Source organism: Natrix helvetica (genome assembly GCF_964273705.1).
Source record: "Natrix helvetica genome assembly, chromosome: 3".
In the NCBI taxonomy this organism is placed as follows: Eukaryota; Metazoa; Chordata; class Lepidosauria; order Squamata; family Natricidae; genus Natrix; species Natrix helvetica.
The window spans coordinates 75,503,806-75,528,550 of record NC_138549.1 but is presented as its reverse complement, the minus strand read 5'-3'; the positions used below and the strand labels follow the sequence as shown (position 1 = coordinate 75,528,550).

Sequence of the window (24,745 nt, the reverse complement as noted above, 5' to 3'; positions counted from 1 at the left end):
ATTATTATTCTGTTACTACTTTTGAAAAAAGACTACTAATAACTGACAATGTTTATTTCTCCTAGGCGCTGCTTGGAGTGTCCAAGCATGGGTTAACTTCAGTTTGCTGCCCAAGGATTGAGTTCAAAGTTTGTGTAGCCACACTTCCTACTCCCTTTAGAGGCTCAGTAAAAAAAACCTCAGTCGCCCTAAAAGGACGCAGTTGGGGAGATCCAGTTCTTGGACAGCAAGTTGGACTCTCCAACCAGTCTAGTGTAGCCTAATTTTTTTGCTTTTGTTGTCAGTGGATAATTTAGGAAGCATTAGGTTTTTTTTTTTTCCCCTGCAAGTGAAAACGTCTCATACAGCCTTCCTGACGCGCGAAACAGGCAGCTTGGAGCGAAGCTGCCTTCCGCGACCACCGTGGTTGAGGCACCACTGGGAGGTTCGTCAGCGGCTGCTGGCGAGCTCAGGGGGCAGGTAGGAAGGTTAAGGAGCCCCCAAAGCTGTCGGAATTAATTAATTAATTAATTGATTGATTAATTAATTGTCCTAAACAATTAAAAACATTTCTTTTTTAAAAAGGGGTGTCAAAGTCAATTTCCTTGAGAACCGCATCAGGATTGTCATTGACTTTGGGAGGCCATGGTGGGTGTGGCCGTGGTGAGCGTGGTCACTCCCACTGCTGCTCTGTTCGTTCTCCTTGGCCAGATTGCTCATGTTGTGTGCGGGAGGGCAAAGTGTGTGGGTCAGAGGGACGCCAACTCTCTTTCTCCTTGCGAGGAGACAAGGCTTTGTAACCAAAGCATCCTCTGTGATAGGATGGGAGACCACCAGGAGAGGTTAGGAGGGAAGGGACAAGGGGATGGGAAAAGGCAACAGGGCTGTTGGTGGCCAAATATTAAGGCAGGATTTATCTCAGACCCTCACTCTCTCCCATTATAATCTCTTTCTTTCCATCCATCCATCCATCCTTCCTTCCTTCTTCTCTTTTCTTTTTTTACCTTACCTTTTTTCCTTCTCTTTCTTTCTTCTTCCTTCCACTCTTTCCTTCTTTTTCTTTGTCTTTCCTGTCCCTTCTTGGATGCTCAAATGCAAAAGGGGAAAGATTTCTCGATGCCTTTGCCTTGTGATCAAATGCCACTTTTGCTGGTAGTTTGTGGTCATTTAAAAGACTGAGAACATACCAGATTCAGTTTATCCCATGCTTGTATTTCATGGGGGTGTCCACAGACAACAGTACAGCAAAATTGTCAAAATGATGGCTCTGATAGTTGATCAGAGCTCCTCTGTTTTTTATGTGCAACAACTTTAATGTTTGTTAGTTGCTTTTCTATATACATAATCCTCAAATGGGCTCTGCTGTAGGGACCCTGCTGTGGTATGATTCAGACTGGAAATGTAGCAAAGGAAATATTTTTCCCACTTGCTTTGTCCTGTTTTCCCCACTGGAAACAACGGAGAACTGGGTCGGTGCGCACACACGCATGCCTGGGTGGCATGGGTGGGCCCGAAGTGACACAGGCCAAACCCTTACAGTTTCCAGGATGGCCATGTGGGTCACATCCGGCCTCATCACAGACTGGATCTGGCCTGTGGACCTTGAGTTTGACACCCCTGTTTTAAAAGATGCGCTGACTTGAATGAAGCTGACTTTAATATACAGAGTCTTTGGATTTTGTGCCTTTGAATTCATGATATCAGAATATGATTATCATGATTAATATAGACATTTTCCTCAACTGGAAGAATAATTGTGGCTTGGGTTTGTTTGCTTTAGGAAAGTGCATTATTTTTAAACACTTTTGTCATAATTCTAAACTTATGTAAATATTATCCCAAAGCATCTTTGTTTGCTTAAACAGAAAGTGGTTCTCGTTACAGCTTCTCTCTAAACTTATAGGTTTCCAACAGAATTAAATAAATATATAATATTTACAGGACATTGCAAAATATAATGTACATAAAGCAGAGAGCAGAGGTTTTAAAAAAGAATGTTAAGCAGCTGCTTATCAGTTCATTTATACAGAGTGATGAATCATTTAAAATGGTTACTAACAGAAGTCTCTAGAATTATATTGTAGATCAATTGGTATTTTTCAATTAGTAAATTTATCAAATGAATTCCTAATTGTCCATGAAGTAAATGGGGTTTTAAATAATTTTATCAAAGACATAGATAAATAGACAGACAGACAGACAGACAGACAAGACAGAAAAGATAGACATAGACTTTTCATTATATATCCTCTCTCTGTATGTGAATGTATATGGTAGGTATATGCCTACCAGACATCTGGAAACTAGCCCTAGTCAATAAACGAGTCCCAGCCACAAAAAACGATACAGGACCCAGAACAACACAGAACACCATCACCAATCACCCTCACCAAACATCAATTCCATCAACCAATCAAGATGTTGCAACACAGCCAACCAATCCGTTTAAAGCAACAAAGCCAATATTCCACACCCACCTAACTATATTTATAGAAAAATGGCAGCTCCGATCACGCTTTGCTCGCACAAGCACGAAGCCAAAGGCACCAGCCTGAAGATGACAAGTGTGACCTTGTCGAAACGTCGCCAAGATACTATCAATCTTACACGGGAAAAGACCCGAATACGCCAAGACCTGCGTGTGTGTGTGTGTGTGTGTGTGTGTATGTATATATGTATATTTATTGATATATATATATATTTATATACATATGTGTATATGCATACATACATACATTCCTGATTGTTTATTTGTACCCTATGACTACCATTAAGTGTTGTACCTTATGATTCATGACGAATGTATGTTTTCATGTCTTTTTATGTACACTGAGAGCATATGCACCAAAGACAAATACCTTGTGTGTCCAATCACACTTGGCCAATAAAGAATTGTATTCTATTCTACTGTCTCTATATGTGTGTGTGTGTGTATACACACACACATACACACACAAACAAATATACATATCTGTGTATGTGTGTGTGTGTGTCTATCTGTCTGTCTAGATCTATCGATATATCGATATATACACACATACTTACACCTTTTATATATATGTAGTTTATGACTGTCTATTTCTATCTCTAATAATGGACCTATTTAAAAATGCTTACATGCCAATAACTCTGCTGTGGGCTCTGTATTGGTTAGCAATACACTTTCAGATACAATTTAAAATAGTGTATGATTTAACTCACAAAGCCCTCTATACCTTGGCCCCCTTCAGTACCATCCGTTATCAACATCATTTTCTTAAATTGAGTTGAATCAACTTTGCTAGAAGAAAAAACACCTTTCATTAAATCTGTGGGCATCCAGTACAATTTACAATGATAGTGAACAAAATCATGATGTTGTCATGCAAATGATGTTAATTCTCTAATAATGCTGATTACATAATTTGTGCATTGATACTACAGTCTTTATGGCACCCCTCCCTTTGACTTACATGGTTATATTCCCATAATTTGCAGCCAGCCAAAATCTTCATGGCAACTCCTTTAAAATATGAGTGTTTTTATTATTCGTTTTGTTTTTGTTTTGGTATATTAATATATATATATATAATATATATATATATATATATATATATATATATATATATATATATATATATATATATATATATATATATATATATATATATATATATAATTAAGCAAGGATATGCTCTTACATATGTTATGTTTCATAGAATTCATTTAGTTCTGTGTTCTAAATATCCCATGTTAACATCTTAAAATGTTGTGTTAAAATACAATGTTTGACAATATATTTCTTCATTATCTGAACAACCCTCACCCACGATAACCCTCATTTATTGTCTTTCATTTTTTAAATTTTAATCAGCATGATATTTTACAAGCCTTTAAAATATTATTATAACAAACTAATGATTTTGTCTGGCTTTCTTTTTTTTCCATAACATATTTCGTTATAATATTATGCCGTTTTCTAAATGAAAATGGATTTTACATTTGGATGTCTGCTAGCAAGGAATTAAACCAGGGATGTTCCAGTCAAATCAACATTTCTGCAGAGATAGATTGGTAAGTTTAAGGATGTGTTTATAGCAACAAATCGATGTTTTTAACTTAAATTATTAGATTCTTTTTCTAAATAATGTGCTTATTGATATTTGCAGGAGCTGTCCTTTGTGCAAAATGGGTAGCTAGGTGATTAGAGTTACCCCAAATGAACTCAAGCTTGATGTGGATAGGAAGAAATATTTTGAAACAAATTAAGTAAATTGAATTTAGAATTTGCAAATATTTCAGTAATAATATGAACGCACTCTGGATTCTATATCAGGAAGGAAATTTCATTTTGATTAGTCAAACTGAAATGCTTCATAGGTTATACATTGGTTGTATTTACAAGGTATAATGCAGCAAAACCAACCCTGTTCTCTCGGTTTTTAGGGTCTGTTAAACATTCTGTCACTTTAAAAAAAAGTAGTACTGACCATTGAGAAAGCAATTAAATAAAGTCTTCCCTCACTTCATGGCAGACCTGTTTCTCACAATTGAAGTAATGTACAACTATTACCATTATTCCAATACATTATCTTAACTATTTCTTATATTTTCTTCAAGTTATATAAATCTGCAGGATTTCACAGAGAAAAATTGCTAAGAACATAAAAAATGTATGAATATGTATTGCATATGTATGTATTTGAAGAAGCCATGGTTGACTTCAGTTCTGAAAACAAAGACAAGAACATAGCTGCTAATTGCACCATACAAACAAACAAAAATAAATAAATCCCAATTTTTTGGTGGGTGGAGCAGTATTATTTTGGCCCAATATAAGAACTGCTCCTAGCCATTCTATTTTATGCCCACTATTCAAATGAGTAATGTATGAAGACCAGTAATGAGTTCCATAGAAAGATAAACTAGTCACTTATGACATCTGATGTGATTGCAGCATTTGATAGGAAAGTGAGCCATGGATTACTTCACGCATTATTTTCTGAAACATCTAAACAGTTTCTTAACTCTAGAGTATCTCTCTCCTAATCTTCTCTCATAAATCGAAATATTTTGAATTCATGAGAAGAATTCAAGAAAAATAAAAATAATGTCAGAGTGTTAATTTGAATGTGGAGGGAGAATAGCTTGTTCAGATAAGGTTTTCTCCCCCCCCCCCCCAAATAAATACATAAATTCATTCCCTTTGTTGTTGTAATTTTTCAGGTCACTTATTATTTGGGTGAATCGAAGCTTACCTTTGTGGGGATTACAGGTAATGTATACTTTCATTTTTATAGATTTTACATGCGTTTAATAACATTTTATAGTAAAAGAGGGGTATTTATTAACAGAATGGCAAATTAGTGGAGTGCAAAGGTCCTTCTACAAACATATATTGTATATTTTATAATATTTTTCTCTGAAGAAATTTAGGATGGTTATTATGATTATCAGTCAAGAAGATGCAACCAGTCCTTGCTTAATGTCTACCTGGTTTAAAGACAATTTGCAAATGCAATACTAGGGTGTTTGTTTTTGTTTGTTTGTTTGTTTGTTTTGAACCCCAACCAATGTATGCACTTATAATCAAATTTTGTGCCTAACAACAGTGCATGTGGGAGTGAGAGTAATGCTGGCATAGCTGTATGAGAGATTTATCTAAATGAGCCTGCAGCAGTCAATGATCTTTGCAGCTTCTCTCTTTCTGCCTCAGCCACGTGTTCACACCTAGCAAACATTTTACTTCTGATTTAAAAAATGGATTGCAATTGCTAAACAAGGCAATGATATACTCAACCTATGATCATTCATTCACTAATTATTTGAAGTATGACAGAATCAAACAGATGGTGGTTACAACTGATCCTCCCAAGTTCTGGCTGCCATAGCACTCCTACAGTCACATGACCGAGACCTGGTTGCTTAGCTACCTGTTCACACTTACAACTGGTTGCCAAATACTTGCAATCATGTGATGCTGTTTGACACCTTCTCTACTGTTTTACCCAGAACTTCAATTTCCTGACTTGTGCTGTACTGTATTTTGCACATCCTCCTTGACCCGTGGGTTGTGGGTTGTGGAAAGTGCCTCTAATGCACCCTCCACAACCCACTCCAGAATTCTTGTGCGATGCCTGACCCTCTTGTGTACTCTTCTTAGTTAAGATCTCTACGATTCATTTATACTGCTTTTGTTTCTTTTATTTTGGTGAAAATAACACAATAAATTCTTGTGAACAATGCCAGATTTTTTTTACTGAATTGGCTTGCAACAATTATTAACCTCATTTGCAAATTAGTATATATATGACTATAGTACCTCTCTCATTAACTTTGAAATGTATCGGTGCCAACACACAGAAGAGACCCTGTCTTACTAGTTAATACAAGAGGTCCACATCTTAGCCATGTTTCAGTACCTTACAGTTTCTGAAGAAAACAACATTCTCCCGGGGAAATGCTTCTATGCCATCAAAATTTCACCACCTCAAGAAATTTTACAGAGTCATTGAAGAGATATTCTTGTTCCATTTTTAGCGCCTGATTCTACTACAATGATAGCAATGTTATTCCTAACATTGATAGAATTTTTTGCCCAGGTTAAGGTCAGAAAATTAGAGAAATATAACCTGTCCCCTTCTTGAGCTTCAGTTCATATTGTCAACTGTCAAACATGTGTGCCAATATCATCGTTTTGTAGCAGAAAATAGACTCAGTCCAATCTCATCTGCCAGACAAATAAAGGAACATTTTTTCTAACAGAAGTAGCACAATTTGCCAAGCAGGAATTATGTTCATCTCATCATTCAACTTTCTCCATTTGTTTATCCTGTTTGCAACTGCCTATAATCTTACTGAACTAAAGGCTACCAGACTTTCAGAGGGAAAAAGCATGCTGTTTAGTACTCAGGAACTTTCATTAGATGTTAGCAACATCTGACTCAGTACAGCGGGACTGCAGGTATCAGACTTAATCTTTGACCTTGATCCTCCTGTATACTTAATTACTATTTGAAGACCATTTGGCTCACTTTCAAGGTACTTGGACTTCTATAATTAAGAACTTTGTGATTATGTTGGTTGTTTCATAGGTTTATAGGTTTTATACTGAGTTCACCAGAACACCCTGATTTCCAGAGTTATGTCAGACGGCTTCCTCTCTATATAGAGAGCATTCATCAGAAATAGTGTTAAAAAGCAAGGTCAAACTGTATTGAACATTTCCCATCAAAAATAATTTTTAAATGCTCTTAGATCAGTACGGTATTCATTACTTCCATTCTCTTACATGAATGACACTTTGGCTAATGAGTCAATGAGACCCTTACCTTCTCACAGTTCTGATTATAATTAATAGCAGTAATAACAAATGCTACTGTTGCTACAGCTCCATATATTGCAGGTATAATTAAGATTCCTTTCCCAACAAGAATAAGAGCCCATGTAATAACTCACATGACAGCTACAATTTCAGATGCTCACTTGGCTCACCTTCAAATATATCCTAATGGGCACAGTGTTGCTATTCTATTTTTTCAGACTCAGGAAATTTCTGTTCCTCCTTGATTCTACCTAGTGTCAAGGAATTTCACTAGAGTTAATTCTTTTCACAACTTCATATCTCTTTACCATCAGTGTTTTCATATGTGGATGGGGCGTTCACTTCAGAGCCATTTTCATCTGAGCTATTTGGTACAGCCACAAGCTTCTCATAATGTGGAAGATATAAGATTCTGGAGGTTGTCCTGATGGCCAGATTTATCAGGTAATAACATAATTCAATCTGGTACAGAGTTGGAAGGGACTTTCAAGGTCTTCTAGTCCAATCTCCTTGAAGCAGAAGACCTTATAACATTCCAGACAAATGGCTGTCAAATTTCTTCTTAAAAACCTCCAGTGATGGAATATCCACAACTTCTGAAAGCAAGCTGTTCCACTGATTAATTGTTCTCACTGTCAGGTAATTTCTCCTCAGTTCAGGTTGGCTCTCTCTTTGATAAGTTTTTATGCATTACTTCTTGTCTTGCCTTCAGGGGCTTTGGAGAATTTTCCTCTCCTTTGTGGCAGCCTCTTAAATATTGGAAGATTGCTATCATGTCACTCCTAGATTTTCTCTTCATTAGATTAGACACTCCCAGTTTTGGGAGTGCATGCCTAGATAAAAAATTATTGTATACTATTGTGGAGCTATTGGAGATAGTTGAATACCCTATCAACATGAAGATAGCTCCCTCTTTGCACCCAGTGAAATTTATTTATTGTTTCTATACCATCACAACCATAAGACTTTTGGTGGTAAACAAAAAACAACAACCCTACAATAAAATCAATATCAACAGTTTAAATGTATCATAATCTAAAACCAGATCAACTTACAAAGTTTAATTATTATAGTGCCCCTCTCCCCAGCACTTCTCACTGAAACTGGGGTGTTGCTTGTTGACACAACAGGACTTCTTGGCCCTGAGAAGATAATAGTAATATTACAGCCATGCAACATAGTAAATATATATAAATATTACACAGTACTGTAAAAGTTAGGTGTTCAGCAGAGTGATGGCATGAGGGGAAAAAAACTTTCTTGTGTTTAGTTGTTTTGGTATGCAATTCCCTACAGTAGTTTCATTTTAATTTTGGAATGATAGTATTGAAAGCTGAGCTCCAGTCAACAAAAGGACTTGAATCCTCAGGGGATTCAAGATGTTACAAGATGTAGTGCAGTGCCATATTGATAGCATCATCTGCCAATCTATTTGCTTGGCATTCAGGATTTTCCTGCTACTTGTTCAGTGATGACAGAAGAGGAAACTTGTACTGTGTTACTAAGTCACAATAGAAGCCTTAATAGATGTTACACAAGAGATGTGTAGAGATATCTGGAGATAGATGTGTGACTGCTGTTTTTTGCAACTTTTATATCCTGAAAGAAATATTTAGTTAACTGTAGAACTAATTACAAAAGATGCACTGATGATATGCGGTAATAAAATTCAGAGAACACCAAGAACTGCATAATTACAAAAGAGCTTCAATCTGGATGGCATCAGTAAAACCATAAGAAGATAAAATAGAAATTCATATGTCGATCTAGACCATTTCAGTGCAGCACTTGTGCATCACATGTCACAGTGGCCAACCAGATGCCTCAGCGGGGTTCAAAGCAGGAGGGAGGGGGAATTTACAACACTTACACTGTTCTTCTGTTGCTACTGATATTTGGAGGCTCCAAACCTATGTAATAGTGAATAATCAATAACCTTTGCAGATCTATTCTCTATGAACCAGTATTGAAACAAACCAAGCTAGTGGCTGTCCTCCTGTTTTGTAACATGGAACTCCTCAAATTAATTCTGTGCTGTGTGGAAAAATGTGGTTGCTTGTGGTTGCTGTACTAAATTTAAAACTTTAAACAGTTTCATTGAATAATCTCTGTCCTGATTTTTGATAAAATTTCTCTGTCCATTTTCTGCATATCATGCTTAATTTTTATATTTAGCGTACATTGAACTGTATTTTCCATTTGGTTGCCCACTCATCCAGTTTAAATTTCATTTCTGTAGCTCTTCACACTTTCATTATCATTAACTTGAATAGTCTAGTATCATCTGCAAATTTAGGCAGCTCAGAGTGCTTAGCCTAAGTCATGATAATTTATGAATAAATTAAAAAGCTCCAATCTCAGCAGAGAGCTCTGTGGCATTCCACTTCTTATTTCCTTCCATTGAGAAAATTGCTCAACTATCCCCACATTTCACTTCGGGGTTTTTCCCCACTCAGTTAACAATCTGTAAAGAACAGTGCCTCTTATCCCTCAACCACCAAGTTTTTGTCAGAAGCATTTTCAAAATCCAACTATAAGTGTTAATTATATCATCTTCTTCATTTGCCTTTTGTCACTTGAAAAGACCTTTAGAAGGTAGATTTATTGCATCGTCAGAACTAATTTTACTTCAGGGCTTGTTTCTTTGCCTGCTAATTATTTTTTTCCTATGATTACATTTTTACCACTTAGATGTATTAGTGCATTTTGTGCAGTTTGTGGAATTGTACAATGCTGCCTAATGGCCCTTCAAAAGGAACTGGGAAGAAATTGTTTTCTTTCCCTCTACCCGTCCTCCTTATCTATACTATTTACTTAAATCTAAATTTCTGAAGATGCTGCTGTGTCAGCTTTGGAATATTGGCTTCATATATTTACTATTCTTTTTCCTCTTAGAGTTTCTTTTCTTTGCCACTCTTTCTTTGTCACAGTTGTGAGATGGATGGCAATATAAATTGTTATAACAATAGAAGAAATAAATGCTGCCAATTTGTGAATTAATAACATTAATTCTTTTATTTGGTACTGAGATCTAGACTCTATGCCTGAGCACATTTGGAATGGAAAAGTACTTCCTATCAGCATTTGGACATGTTATTTTTCCTTGACAGGAAGGTAGAAGCACTACTAAATTTCCTTCTCCTTGTAAGGTTAAAGGAAATTCTTCAAGCCTAATCCTTCACATCTTTTCTAACACATGAAGATAGGAGTGCAGGAACAGCCCTGCTTAACAATGCAGACCATCCTCTTGATTGCATAATAATAGTAGTTTCTAGGGCTGACATGATGTCTTATTTTTAAATCTATTGGCTTGGGAACACATTGTCTATAAAAACCTGCACATACAATTGCTGTAAGATTTTATCACCCTCTAAATAATTAACAGTGAAGTTGAGATACTAAGAATTGAGTGGCTTAATGGTGAAGACACTGGCCTCCTCCTTGGAAGGTTGAGAGTTCAATCCTAGATAGCAGCAGGTATTTCTCCCCTAGCACACAAAGAAAAAATATCTGCTGTGGACTTCATGTGGCTTCAGGAAGGGCATCCAGCCAGCAAATGCTCCACTCCATCCAGTTGCTCAGACTCTACCCCAAATTAAGGGATTATGAGAATTGAGACGCTTAGAATTCTGAAGACTGTCACCAAAATGAAGCATGAAAATTGCAGCATCTAATTCACTTCAGCTAGAATAGTGTTACTTATTTGGAGCCATTTCAACATGTTTGCAATCTTGCTGATGTTCTATACCTTCACAACTTGTAATATCTGTGCTGAATCTTGATTATGCTTTTGTTCCGAGTTCTGGTCATTCATTAACTTGGGATGTCAGTTTAAAATTAGAGTTGCTCATGCTAATCTTTTATTTAGAATTCCATACTCAGTAATGACATGTTTCTGCAAATACCAGTTCTTAGAAAATTGGGTAGCTAAGCAGTTATTTTAAGCCATTTGTTTGGTTTTTAATACCAGATTTGAAAATAATCGGGTTCTGCTAGTTTGAAGTGACGTAGTAAAATTCTTTTTTAACATACTGTATTTTGAGATGTGCAGATAGTCAAATTTATTGGGGAATCAAGGTATCAACTTGGATAATATCACTTGGCATTTATAATGGTTTTGTAAATATAAGCCACCGAGGAATGCTACTCTGCAACTGCTATTAATTTCAGTATAATGCATGTAAAACCTGAACAAATTCCAAAAAAAATGACTGGATTCTGTGAAGCATTAGTATATTGGCAAATGACCCAGGTAGTGGATGAAACACAATTCTATCAATTCTGTGTATGACGTAAATGCTACTGATTCTCTGTAATGCTGCCTTCAGTTCATGTTAATTATTGTCTATTGTATAAAAATGTAGAAAGGTTTCTGAATATTGGACATGGGTGTCAAATAGCAGTGGGAAGCTTATACTGTGTTTCTGGCATGCCAGAGGTATTGAGTTGGTCAGTATTGGAAAAAGAATACAGAAATAAATCAAATTCTGGACAAAATCATTCTTAGTCTGATATGGCAAGACCCTTTTCTGTTTTCTGTTATTGTATGGATCAATACTTTGTCTTTACAAATTAGCTGTTGTTGAATGATTAATGTCTACAATGCTGGGAAAAAAATATAATCTTTAAGTGTATATTGGCCAATTTCAAGAAAAAAATAGAACGTATAAAGCACTGTTGTTTTGGATATTCAAAATGCAAAGGCATTTATCTTCTGAATTATACAACAAGGCACAGATTAAGAAATGGAAGGATTTTGAAAATTTAAAGATTACATTCAGTGCTTGTTGTTCACATAGTTTTTATTTATTCTGAATCCTTTACATATTTTTTCTATGCTTGCTTAGTCCTCAGAAATTGCTGAATTTTTCATGCATGTTATTCTTCTAGGTATCAGTGGCTTTAATAAGTCTGTTGGAAACTACACTACTGAGTTATCTCAGTTACAAAGTAAGTACTTATTATTATATTCTCCCAGAGCCAAATCACATCATGATCCATTCTTTTGCAGGGTGATACTCTAGGCATAGCAGTATATTTAGTCTTCAAGTATAATATATAGATAATAGCAGAATTTTCTATTTTTAAAACCCTAGCAATTCTGATAAATCTCTCATTCTCTCTGTCTCTCTCTATCCCTCTCTCTCTCCCTCTCTCTCTCTCTCCAACTACCATGCACTTTAAATCTTTTGTATTAATTTCTAAATATTTATTCAGAAACTAATATTGGTATTTATTAGTTGCTTTTGCTTTGTTATGCACAACCCAGAGTCACTTGTGTGATGAGATGGGTGGCTATATAAATTGGAGAAAGAAAGAAGAAAGAGAGAGAGAGAGAGAGAGAGGGAGGGAAGGAAGGAAGGAAGGAAGGAAGGAAGGAAGGAAGGAAGGAAGGAAGGAAGAAAGAAAGAAAGAAAGAAGAAAGAAAGAAAGAAAGAAAGAAAGAAAGAAAGAAAGAAAGAAAGAAAGAAAGAAAGAATTTAGTTGATGGTAGCACATTTTTTCAAGCAAATTTCTGCCAGATACTGTGACATACTATTTTTTTGAGATGCGGCATCTTAATATCAGGAAAAAGAATGCAGAAACTGTATAATTCCGTTGCATGCACCTATTAGAAATTAAAATATATTGTTGCTGTATTGATCACATTTGACTTGTAAATGTAATTGAATATTTAATTACTCTGAATGAAATCTGTGCTATGTTTTTTGTAGTAAGGTTTCTCTATATTCTTTTAAATATTAGGAAGCATTTTATACTTCTAATAATGACAATGATAAAAAATGGGAAATTTAGGAAAAGCTTCAATTATCTACGCTTCTTATATTCAAATTGAGTAAATATTCTTCAGATTTATTTATTTTGTTAGTACTGTACCACTAACTGAAAGAGTGCTTTGGTATACATTCCTTGGCCATTTTTAAACTGGTTATCTACATACATACATGAAATATAGAGGTACAGTTGCACATGTACACACACATACATATGAAAACTCATGCCTGTACATGTAGCTGTTAGTAAATAGAGATCTCTACCGTGTTTCCCCGAAAATACAACCTGTCCTGAAACTAAAGCCTTGCCACATTTTCCGCGTGGGCAAAAATATAACCCCACCCCCGAAAATAACCCCCCTGGACAACTCCCCCCTTCCGCCAGGCAGAGCACCGCTCACCGACATAGCGGTATCCTGAAGGTGCCAAGCCGTAGAAGCCAGGGAGGGAGAAAGATGCTTACATTGCTTGGCGCCTTCGGGATACCGCTAGGTTGGGGAGTGGCGTTCTGCCTGGCCGGAGGGGGGAGTTGCCGGGCGGCTGCTCCCTTGCCTCAACATGTCTGGGCCCAGCTCTCCCTGCAGCAGCAGCCACCAACCACCATGCTCTGAGCATAACGTCTGCTCGGGTTCCAAACTCCCAAACTCGGCTGCCAAGTCTTCCAGCAGTGGCCGCTCTAGGAGTGCGCTCTATTGTTGTAGGCTGGCTGCTGAAACTCTCTGTAAGAGAGTCTTCTGAACAAAGAGTCTTCCAGCAACCAGCCCACAACCACAGAGCACACTCCTAGAGCGGCCGCTGCTGGAAGACTCGGCATCCGAGTTTGGGAGTTTTGAACCGGAGAAAACATTATGCTTGGAGCTCCACGGCAGCAGTGGTTGCTGCAGGGAGAGCTGGGCCCAGACATGTTGAGGCTAGGAGGCATGCCTGCTGGGGGCGGAACAGGTGCTCACGCAACCCCCTTCTGCAGCCGGGCAGAGCTCCTTGCACTGACCTAGGGGGTATCCCGAATGTGCCAAGCCGCGGGAGCTGGGGAGCGGGCAGAGCGCCACGTGGCTTGGTGCCTTAGGGATACCCCCTAGGTCAGTGGTGGGCAACCTTTTTTTTCAACTGAGCCAAATCTCGCCAAAACCACGATTGAAATTTATTTGGAGAGCCGCATTTTTAAAACCGAAAATACATAGGATGGTACACTGTTTTTAGTTTCAATAAGTTTTTATTGAGAATATTCCGCATGCAAGTATCCACATAGGTCGGGAGGATACAAATAACACAACTAATAAAATAAAAACTTTAGAACGATATTATTTATCGATAACGTTAAATTCCGTAAAATTTGCCTTACAATGTAGAGAAAATTACATCCTGACAATGACTGACAAAGTCACAACCACTAATGTGAACATTGGCCTTGCATTTCCTTGGATAGTTGAGTAAGTCAGGTTTGTATGTTGTTGCTTTTAATTTCATCTCCCTCTCCCACTTTCTTTCTTTTTTTCTTTTTCTTTCTCTCTCTCTCTCTGGCTCTTTGTCTCTCTCTCCCTCCCTCCCTCTCTGTCTCCCTCTGTCATTTTCTCTGGGTGTCTATCTGTCTGTCTCTCTCTCTCTGTATCTCTGTCTCTCTCTCCTCCTTCCCCCATCTCTGTCACTCTGTGTGTGTGTGTGTGTGTGTGTGTCTCACTCACTCTGTGTGTGTGTGTGTCTGTCTCTGTCTCTCCCTCTGTCTCTCTCCCCTCCCTCTCTCTCTGTCACTCTGTGTATGTGGGTGTGTCTGTCTCTCACTCATTCACTTAATCACTCACTCTGTGTGTGTCTCTCTCTCTGTCTGTCTATCTTTCTCTCCCTCCCTCCCCCTCTGTGTGTGTGTGTGTGTGTGTCTGTCAGTCTCTCTCTGATTCCCTCCCTCCCTCACTCTCTCTGTCTGTCTGTCTCATTCACACACACACACACACACACACACGCACACACACACACACACTGTGGTCACCTTGTTGAGTGTTCCAATCACATTTGAAATGTGATTGGAACACTCAACAAGGTGACCACAGTGTGTGTGAATGAGACAGACAGACAGAGAGAGGGAGTGAGAGAGGGAATCAGAGAGAGACTGACAGAGACGAATCAGAGAGGTACTTTTAACTACCTGGCAGCGGCGTTTTGGCTTGGGGGGCTCCTCAGAACTTCCCAAGACTTCGGAGGGAAGTTTACAGCCCTCCCTCGGAACGCTTCGGAGGGAAGCTTCTTCAAAAGCCCTGGCGAATGACAAGAAGTCTCCCAGGCTTTAATTTGCCGAGCTGTGCGCACGCGCCTGTTTTCCACACCGTGGAGCAGCGGCGAAATTCTGGGCGGCGAGCGATGATTCCGGGGGCCATCCGGGAAGATGAGGAACGCGAGGGGGGACCCTGCCCCCCCACTGATGGCCCCCGGAATCATCGCTCGCCGCCCAGAATCTCGCTGCTGCTCCACACCGTGGAAAACAGGCGCGCGCGTACAGCTCGGCAAATAACAGCCTGGGAGACTTGTCTCGCCGGGGTTTTGCAGAAGCTTCCCTCCGAAGCCCGAGAGGAGGGAGGGAAGTGGGCGCCCGGCACACAGAAGAGCCAGATTAAAATGTTTAAAGAGCCGCATTTGGCTCGCGAGCCGCGGCTTGCCGACCACTGCCCTAGGTCAATGAATGGCACTCTGCCCGGCTGGAGAGGGGGTTTGCCAGGCGGTTGCTCGTGAGTTTGGTCACCTCATGGCTGCTTCACCCCTGAGGCGGTGCCCGGCTCTTCGGGAGCCAGTTCTCAAGGGAGCAGCCGCCTGGCAACCCCAAAACAATAAGCCCCCCCCTATAATAAGCCCAAGGCCATATTTTGTAAGTAAAAAGAAAATAAGACCCTGTCGTATTTTCGGGGAAACAAGGTAGAGAATATTAAGCTAACCTGGGCAGAAGACAGAGCTCGTTAGCTTACATCTAGTCAAACATGACAATACTCCAGCTCCTTCTTCTAAAAAGGATTTGCTATGTAGAGCTCTATTTTGCTTAATAAGAAATTTGAATGTTTCTCAGTGAACTATATATAACTCCTGCATGCTGCTATGTATCACCCATGTTGAATTATGGTATTACTATGGAAAAAAAATATATTGCTGGCTGTTAATGCTGCATTTTATTTTACCTTGATTTTTAAAAGGGAAACATATGGGAACAAGTCGTACGCATTCCTTTTCTGCTGGAAATCATCAATGCTATTCCTTTCATCATTACGGTAAGTTTCTATCTGATTTTTATGGGAGAAGAAAGGAAACAGCGACGTGAAGACTGGAAAATTATATTCATGAAATGCAAGGTTTTCTGTGAATATATGGAAAATTATGAGGTCCATTCAATTTTAATGCTCAGCACAAATTCCTTGATTTGATTTTTTTTCTTTTTTCTTTTAATATGAACAGATGACTCGTGATCTCTAGTTCACAGGAAACCCCATTCATTTTCCCCATAGTGATATTATTTATTAGTTACATAGTAGAGATTGAAACAACTCTTTGTATAAGAATTTGAGAAGGGAGGCAGGTCCATTGGAAATAAGATTGGTTGATTCTGATTGCATGTAATGGCAACAGAAAATGCATTTTTCATCAATTATGTTGCACTAATCCCACTGCCATGCAGATTGTGCCTTTCAAGTCATTTTGTAATCTATCATATATGATCCTTGAAAAATTACTTGTGTTAAATGTTACTTGCAGATGATTCTGTTTGATGGATATCAGAATTCAAAATTATGCCCTTGTAAAATGATATCTGCTGTTCATTTTATGCAACATCCACCATCAAAAGTGCCTTATGGAATATTTTTTAATCATCCCCTCCACACTCACACATACACCAGTCTATTACGTCTTGATCCTAACTCAAGCAAACAAAGTACAGTACACTTAAACTTAGGGAGGTACAAATTGTAGCCATTAACCCATGGTTAATTCAGTTCTATCTATTTTGGTTTAGATGTAAACTTCACTTCAGAAGTAAGTTTCTGGAGATTTTATTGGGACAATAATTTTAATCAAAAGTAAGCATTGGGATTGAAAAATAATGGATCAAATATCAAAATTGTTCCTACTCAGGTGAATTGTGTTCTGTTATAGTTTTGCCAGCTCTGCTGTTGTCAAGTCAAAAAACACAGATATGTGGAATTTAAGTATTTTAGATGTATTTTTTCTGTATTTAGATGCAATTACAGTGAATGAATGTTTGGATGTTGTTGTTTTTTTCTTAGATTTTCTGTCCTGCATTAAGGAATTTATTTATCCCAGTGTTTTTAAATTGTTGGCTTGCTAAACATGCTTTGGAGAATATGATTGTAAGTATGACAAAGTAGCTAAGATTTATTTGAAGGGAAAAAAATATACATTTTCTATTTATCAGTCAATGCAAAAAAAAATGTCTGTTCTATAGTTCATGTAAATCATGGTCTTTAGATTCAAGCCACTGTAAATTAATGGGAATAAATTAGTTTAACTTTAGTTATGTTAGCTTATTTGCTTTTTGAATATTGAAGTTGTATTGCTGGAATTCTCCATTGCCTGTTTTGTCTTCCAGTGATATATCTAGTGTAGGAATTCAAATGTGTTATTTATTTTCATAATAAAACTATTGGTCCAGCATTAATTCCTTTGATTCTGTTTTTATTTTCTAGCCTCCACCTGAGTATCTTTTCATGTCCCAACTTAATAAATACTAATTATACTTGGCTATTATGCTATGCTGTTAGGCAGAAGGGGGGAGATAAATAAATATAGGGAAATTGGCAAATAACTATATTTATTTATGCTTGGTATGCTTGGCTTAGAGGCCTGCATTCATTTTGAAAATATTAGTTCAAAAGTTCTTATTAAAAAGCAAAAAGGTCCTTCATTTTTTTTTTATCAAGCATGTATTAGGTAACAGATATAAATATAAACATAATTATGAATACATGAAATGGATACAGAGTCAGGGAGTGTATTCCAGGCATTTACCACTCTGTTGCGGAAGTCATACTTTTTGCAATCGAGTTTAGAGCGGTTTACCTTGAGTTTGTATATGTTGTGTGCTCGTGTATTGTTGTAGTTGAAGCTGAAATAGTCATTGACAGGTAGGACATTGTAGCAGATAATTTTAAGTACTACGTTTAGGTCAGACCGAAGGCGGCACTGTTCTAAGTTGTCTAAGCCCAACATTTCAAGTCTGGTGGCATAAGGTATTCTGTTGCGAGCAGAGGAGTGGAGGACATTTCAGTACTGTTGGAATCTAGGCAAATATGATTATAAACATTAGCTTCTGTTCAAAAGAAATCATTTAAATTCAGATTTTATTGAACAGTCCCATTAATGTTTTAATTTTGATTTCCATCTGCTAAAGAGAAATAACAGTAATTATTACTTGCTTTACCGATTTTTGGTAATCTGGTCACAGATAAAACTATTGTTAGCCATACAGTGACTGCAAACTACAGGTAGTTCTTGATTTATGACCACATTTAGAACCAAAATATCCATTGCTAAGCAAGAGGGTTGGTAAGTGAGTCACAGATGTTTGCCACAATTGTTAAATGAAGTATTGTAGTTGTTAAATGAATTGTGTGGTCATTAAGTGAATCTAGTTCCCTGTTGAGTTTGCTTTTCAGAAACCATCTGGGAAGGTTACAAATGGTGTTAACTTTACCCTGGAATCTGCAACTGTCATAAAAACATGCCAGTTGGGGATGCTGTGATAGTCGTAAGTGTGAGGACTGGTTATAAATAACTTTTCAGTGACATTGAAGCTTTGAATGTTTGCAAAAAAATGGTTGTAAATCAAGGACTACCTGTAGTTGGCTTATTGCAATTTGTTCTATAAATTTTGCCTTCAGCCCCAGAAGACACAAAATATGCAGAATTCTGTGTTCTTTTTCCTGTCATGAAAATATTGTAAAATTGAAGCAAAATTACCCACTGTTTCTCATTCTGAATCTAAAGCCTTCTTATTTACTTCTTAAGCCATAAGTGGCTGAAATTACAATGTAATTTTAAGGAATTATGGTTTCATATATGGTTAATTGATGTTTATGGACCCATTTTCTGATATTCTGTATGAAAGGGCACCCTGTGACTTAGTGGTAATGTTAGCTTTGATGACACCTCATTTCAGAAAGCCCAACTAACTGTTTCATTATTTAACTGTACTGCCTTTTTCATTTTTAAAAAATTGCATATTTCTTGGCTGCTGCCTCACATTTTATTTAATGAGCTAGTTTCATAATTTTGTTGTTGGTTGGACTTTTCAAATAGAATGATCTTCATAGAGCCATCCAGCGCACACAGTCTGCAATGTTTAATCAAGTTCTGATTTTAATATCTACATTGCTGTGTCTTATCTTTACATGGTAAGTTCCATGTAGTTTATTATTACTTTTTTATTCCAAGCCAAAGTTCTAATGTTGTCTTGTTTAGGAAAATAAATAATGACAGACGAAAGACTACTAAAATATATATGTAAATAATCATTTTGTGAAAATATTACAGTTCAGGTACATACTCCTTTAATTAAGTGGGAGATAAAACCTCTGTCCCTTTTGTTTATATTGCCGTTATATTGCTGTATGTCTTCCCAAGAATTGGTCCAGAGGGAGAAACTATTCCTGGGGAAAGCTTTTCTTTATACAACACTAGCATTGGGATGCAGGTAAATATTACAAATCACATCAGTAAAGGATTTAAAGAAACCTGATGAATATGGTTATTAAATTTGTTTTCCCCCCAATATTTTTATACTCATTTTTTGTTATGATTACATAATTCCTGAAATCAAATTTGAACTTTAAAATGAACTTCTTAATTGCTTTCTCTTCAAACCTTTATAAAACACTGAAGTCACACCATTTTGCATTGCTAATATTTGCTACCTTTGATCTTTACAGAATAATTGCTAAAGACTGGTAACAATATTACAAACTATGCCTTCTTTTCTCCCTAAGTCTTCTCCCTTTCTTGAGTTACGGGAAATAATAATATTTGACAGCAATCTATCACTGATAAGGAGGCTAGTGCTACTTGCCAGGGAACATTATGTTCAGATTCAAGCCTGTGTTTTGTAAGTGACAGGAAAAGATGAAGAAAAAAGGCAAGTTGACCTACACCAATTATTGCTGCCTTCTGCATCTGCAGACACCAGCATATTATGTGTCATTTTATTCTGGTCTTGTTCTGGCCCTTGTAGAGTGGGGGGAAAATGAACTAAATACTGACAAAAATACCAATGACACAGTTGTTAGGGATGGAAATAAAGCAATTATCTATCATGGTAATTGAAATCACATTCAGGCTGGTTTAAAACAGTCCTCTGTTGATTTCTCTTTTGTTTATATTGCTGTTCCTTTGAATCTTTTAATTACTGCATTTATATTTTTAAAGGGTTACTAGTAAATATATTTTAGATAATTTCTTACATATACTGATTGTTATACTCTGCCAGGCAACTGTGTACAGTATCCTAGTTTATAGTCTGATCACAATCTAATCATCTTCACAAAAACAGAGAGAGACGCTCTGTGTCAAGACCGAGTCTTCTCACCTTCCAAGTACTTTATATTCACTCCTTTTCTATCCAACTATTAATGAGTACATAGAAAGCTTTCACAGTCTGACTTTTTCGATATGAGCTTGTTTGTTTGAAAATTTGTTGCAAAAATCAGCTTAATCAAAGGGGGTTTCATGTGGAAGTAAATTCATATCAATTTTGCACATGTATCTGGATCAGGGCCCCCTCTCCACCAATACATTACCCTCTCTCCTTTTCTCATCTGATATTTTATTACTTTAATATATAACAATGACAAAAATGCATAGTCAGCTTGGTAAAGCAGGCCATTTTGAATGAGGGGCCAACTATTTTCCCCTCAAGTTAATTGCAATTGCAAATTACTTAGCTAACAAATTGATATTTCTTCACTATTTTCTTTATTTTATCCCCATTCTATGAGTTTCTAAATAGGGTCAGACTGTAATAGCACATAGTAAGCTGGGCCCACAGACCCAATTTGGTCTGATGGTAAGGCACCAGCCTAGAAATTAGCAGACTATGAATTCTAGTTCTTCCTTAAGCATGAAAACATGACAGTTAGTCTGTTTCAGCCCACAACATCAGGCTCAGATAACAATCCAGTTGGTCGATTCCTGTCTCAGCCAATTGATTTATATTTGATTCCCGCTAAAAGCAGACCCTGCACTTGTAGGAAAACATTAGGGGAAAAGAAAATAGTAAGCTGGGCCCAGAATGAAGAACTGGGTAGGGGGAAAAAAAAGACACAAGGCCGAGTGTGGTTTAGAGGTTAGGGTAGGTTTAGGTCCAAGCCCAATTTCAGTGATGGGAGCTCACTGGATTTACCTCAGTCAGTTTTGAATTGTTCTAAATTGTGAATAAAATAAAAAGGATGCCTATGTAAGATATCCAGCGTTTCTCAATTATAATCTGACTAATAAAGCTTAAGAAAAACTAATTTTGATTTGATTAAGTTTATTTTAGTTTAACCCTTAAGCACAGACCTGAAGTCATAGTGACAGCAACAGTTTTCCAAGATGTTTGGAACCACCCCTATTTTTAGAAATGGACCGTTCTGGCTGCTTATAGAATTTATAAGATTATAAGAATTGATAGATTAAGAAAATTGTATTAGTGGTAATTATGACCTCATATCTGTAATTGCTTAGCTATTATTGATTTATTTACCCCATTCTGCTGCTTTGTTCCACATCTAAGATACAATTTAAAATTTTATGAGATGGAATATTGGAGCTGATTGATCATTTCTCAATTATGATTCAAATTATATAGCACTCTGAGTTATTCTGTGATAGTATATATCATTTCAGAAATTCTGACTTGTATTTTTTCACTCCCTTATACCTCATAATATGTACTAAGAGAAAGACAAGCTTTATATGGCAGAACTGAGGGTTTGTTCTTTATTATACCAATAGTTTTATTTTCCAATTGTCTGTGCTTTTAAACATGTATATTCTCCAATATATGTAAGAAAGATTAATATAATGATTTTTTAAAAAGAAAACCTGGGCTTTGAAATGTTATCTGTTTTATAACAGGAATGGGATTTTATTTTATTGACAGAAAATTAATCTCACTGTCTATCAACGTTTTGATTTCTTTAACTATATGGGCACTCTTGCTTAACAATTTGCTTTGTTTCTACTTGGTGTATTTATCACAGGTTTTGAATAAAGTAGTTCTTGTTTTGGATGTCATTAAATATGCTTTGGTGATTAATATCTGTTTGAAGTCTCTTCCTTCTGGCATAAATTACTCAAATAATTCATTTATAACCATGTCTTATTTTTGATAATTTCACAGAGGAGTTGTACCATTTATATAATATACAATTCTTTACAGAATTCTTAATGCAATTATTTCAGAAACTATCCATGACATTTTCTACTCAATTACTTTTAGGAGAATGTGGGATTGCTGCTTGCTTTTTTATCTATCCAGCCTTGTGAAACAACATTTTTATGAACTTCTGGTCATTTGAGATAAATAATTTTCCAAAATTTGTGCCTGGATTAGGATTTGGCAAGTTGGGCATAGACAGTAGGTTCTGTTTCGCTCATCAAGCATCTTGAGCCTTACTTTCCAGACTACTTTGCACATCTACTGAAGTGTCAAGCATAAAAACCATAATGTATAGCAGTAAAGTTATTCATTTTTTCTCCCCTAAAATCCATGATGAGAGCCAGTTTATTAGAGTGACACTGGCTAAGGCATCAGGCTAGAAAGCAGGAGATTATCTTAGGTATGAAGTCAGCTGGGTGACCTTGGGCCAGTCTCTTTCAGCCCTAGGAAGAAGGCAAGGGCAAACCACTTTCACAAAACTTTGCTAAGAAAATTTCAGGGACTAGTCCAGGCAATCACCAGGCATCAAAAACTGATTCAAACACACACACATGCACGCACGCACGCACACACACATACAGACCACACACACACACACACACACACACACACACACACTGAAGTAAGAAAATGCTATAGGCAATGCTAGAATTCAGCATATTTTTAAATATTGTGTTAGGAGGAATTAATATATGTCATATGATATTTACTGGCAAGACAAATGGATTTAGCAAGAAATTGTTAATATTTATGTACCATACAACATAATTCAACAGATAAATATTGTGGCATTTTCCAAGTATTGCTATGTAACAAATGCAAGTGCTTAGCTTAATGGCAAATAATCTATCTTGCAAGTTTAAAGTTCTAAACAGGGCTGATAAAGTCTTTGGTAGATGGACCTTAATGGCTCACAATATAACAGCTTTTATATTTATGTTTAGCTTAGAAACAAATACAGTAAGTGAAGGCCCAGCATTTTGGATAGACTGTAAAGTTCAGTATTAGAAATTTACGTTTTATGCTTTGCAGATCACAGTTGCAAAAGCAGTTTGCAGTGAGCCACAATATGCTCTTCCCACGAATGATGACCTGTCACTTTCCAAAGTGTGAGAACAGTTTATGTTAGCCTGTAAAGAAAGTGTTGCCATGAATGCTGCATTGTGACTTTTTAATGAATGGTAGAGAAGATAATTTGTAAATTCTAAGGCAAGAGATTTAAGGTAGGGAAGGGTCACTTCTATGTCATAAATTTGCCTAAAGGAAAAACAAAATTTCCAGGACAGGCCTTATCAATGAAGAAATTGGACATAGTATTGGACTACATTTCTTGCCAATTAAATGATCAGAAAACTGATTAGTGTTAATACCTTTGGATGTGATTCTGAAAATAGGACTAGGCATATATATGCATAACCTCTTCTTCATTATTTATAACAACACCCTGAGAACGATCTATTAAACTTTTATTTTGTGATGGAATTTTTTGATGTGGACATTTTCAAAATATTACTGAAGATGACTAGTTCAACATTTTGTGGTATCAATTAGATAATTAATATCCTCCCCATAAAACCAACATTTTGTTAAAAGAAGGATCAAAGGCAATTTTTTAAAAAAACTGATAAGCTTTCCTGATTAAATAAAAGGGCCTAAAATATGCACAGCCAATCCCAGGATTCTGTAACATAATTCCATGCTCATTGCAATAAGTGCATATATTCTGAATAATTGATCTTGCTTTCTAGATTATGACCTGCCAGTGTGACATGATGTAGTTGCACAATTTTGTTGTTTCAATCCAGCTGTATATACTGCACCTATATTTGCAGAAGGAAAGCTGTTTATATCTAAAAGTAGCACATAATTAATAATTCATCTTAAAAATAGTAGCAAATACTATTATTTTGTATTCTTGCTCTGACAACACAACAACAATGAGATGTATTATGCTTTCAAGAATCATTGGCTACTCAATCACATAAAGTGCAATATTATAACAGTTTTACCTCTAAATTGCATACAGAATCCAATTTATATGTCTGATTTTTCAAGTGAAGCAGCAGGATAGGCAGGCAGAAATCTGTCCTTTGGAGCATACAAGTGAAACGAAGCAAGAAAATGCATGTAGGAAGATAGCAGCTAATTTTGATTGTTATACCCTCCCTCTTTTGGACAAATGTACATTGAAATAAAAATAGTACCAGAATAGAACAACATTGTCTTCCAACTGTAATGTACATTTTATAGTATCATAATACCTGAATTTAGATATTTATAGCA

General features: G+C 36.7%; 2 protein-coding genes across 4 annotated transcripts in view; both read left to right on the top strand.

Moving 5' to 3' along the window:
- KCNT2 (potassium sodium-activated channel subfamily T member 2) overlaps positions 1–24,745 on the top strand; it is a 229,928-nt gene that overhangs the window by 97,960 nt on the left and 107,223 nt on the right. For all 3 annotated transcript variants that reach the window (XM_081946388.1, XM_081946387.1, XM_081946389.1), the window contains 6 exons: positions 3,976–4,032; positions 5,185–5,233; positions 12,173–12,232; positions 16,230–16,304; positions 17,316–17,399; positions 19,348–19,442. In XM_081946388.1, the coding sequence (XP_081802514.1) occupies positions 3,976–4,032; positions 5,185–5,233; positions 12,173–12,232; positions 16,230–16,304; positions 17,316–17,399; positions 19,348–19,442 (420 nt within the window). The remainder of the gene's footprint in view (positions 1–3,975; positions 4,033–5,184; positions 5,234–12,172; positions 12,233–16,229; positions 16,305–17,315; positions 17,400–19,347; positions 19,443–24,745) is intronic.
- Positions 1–24,745, top strand: part of LOC309388775 (complement factor H-like) — a 499,219-nt gene that overhangs the window by 470,057 nt on the left and 4,417 nt on the right. The window lies entirely within an intron of this gene.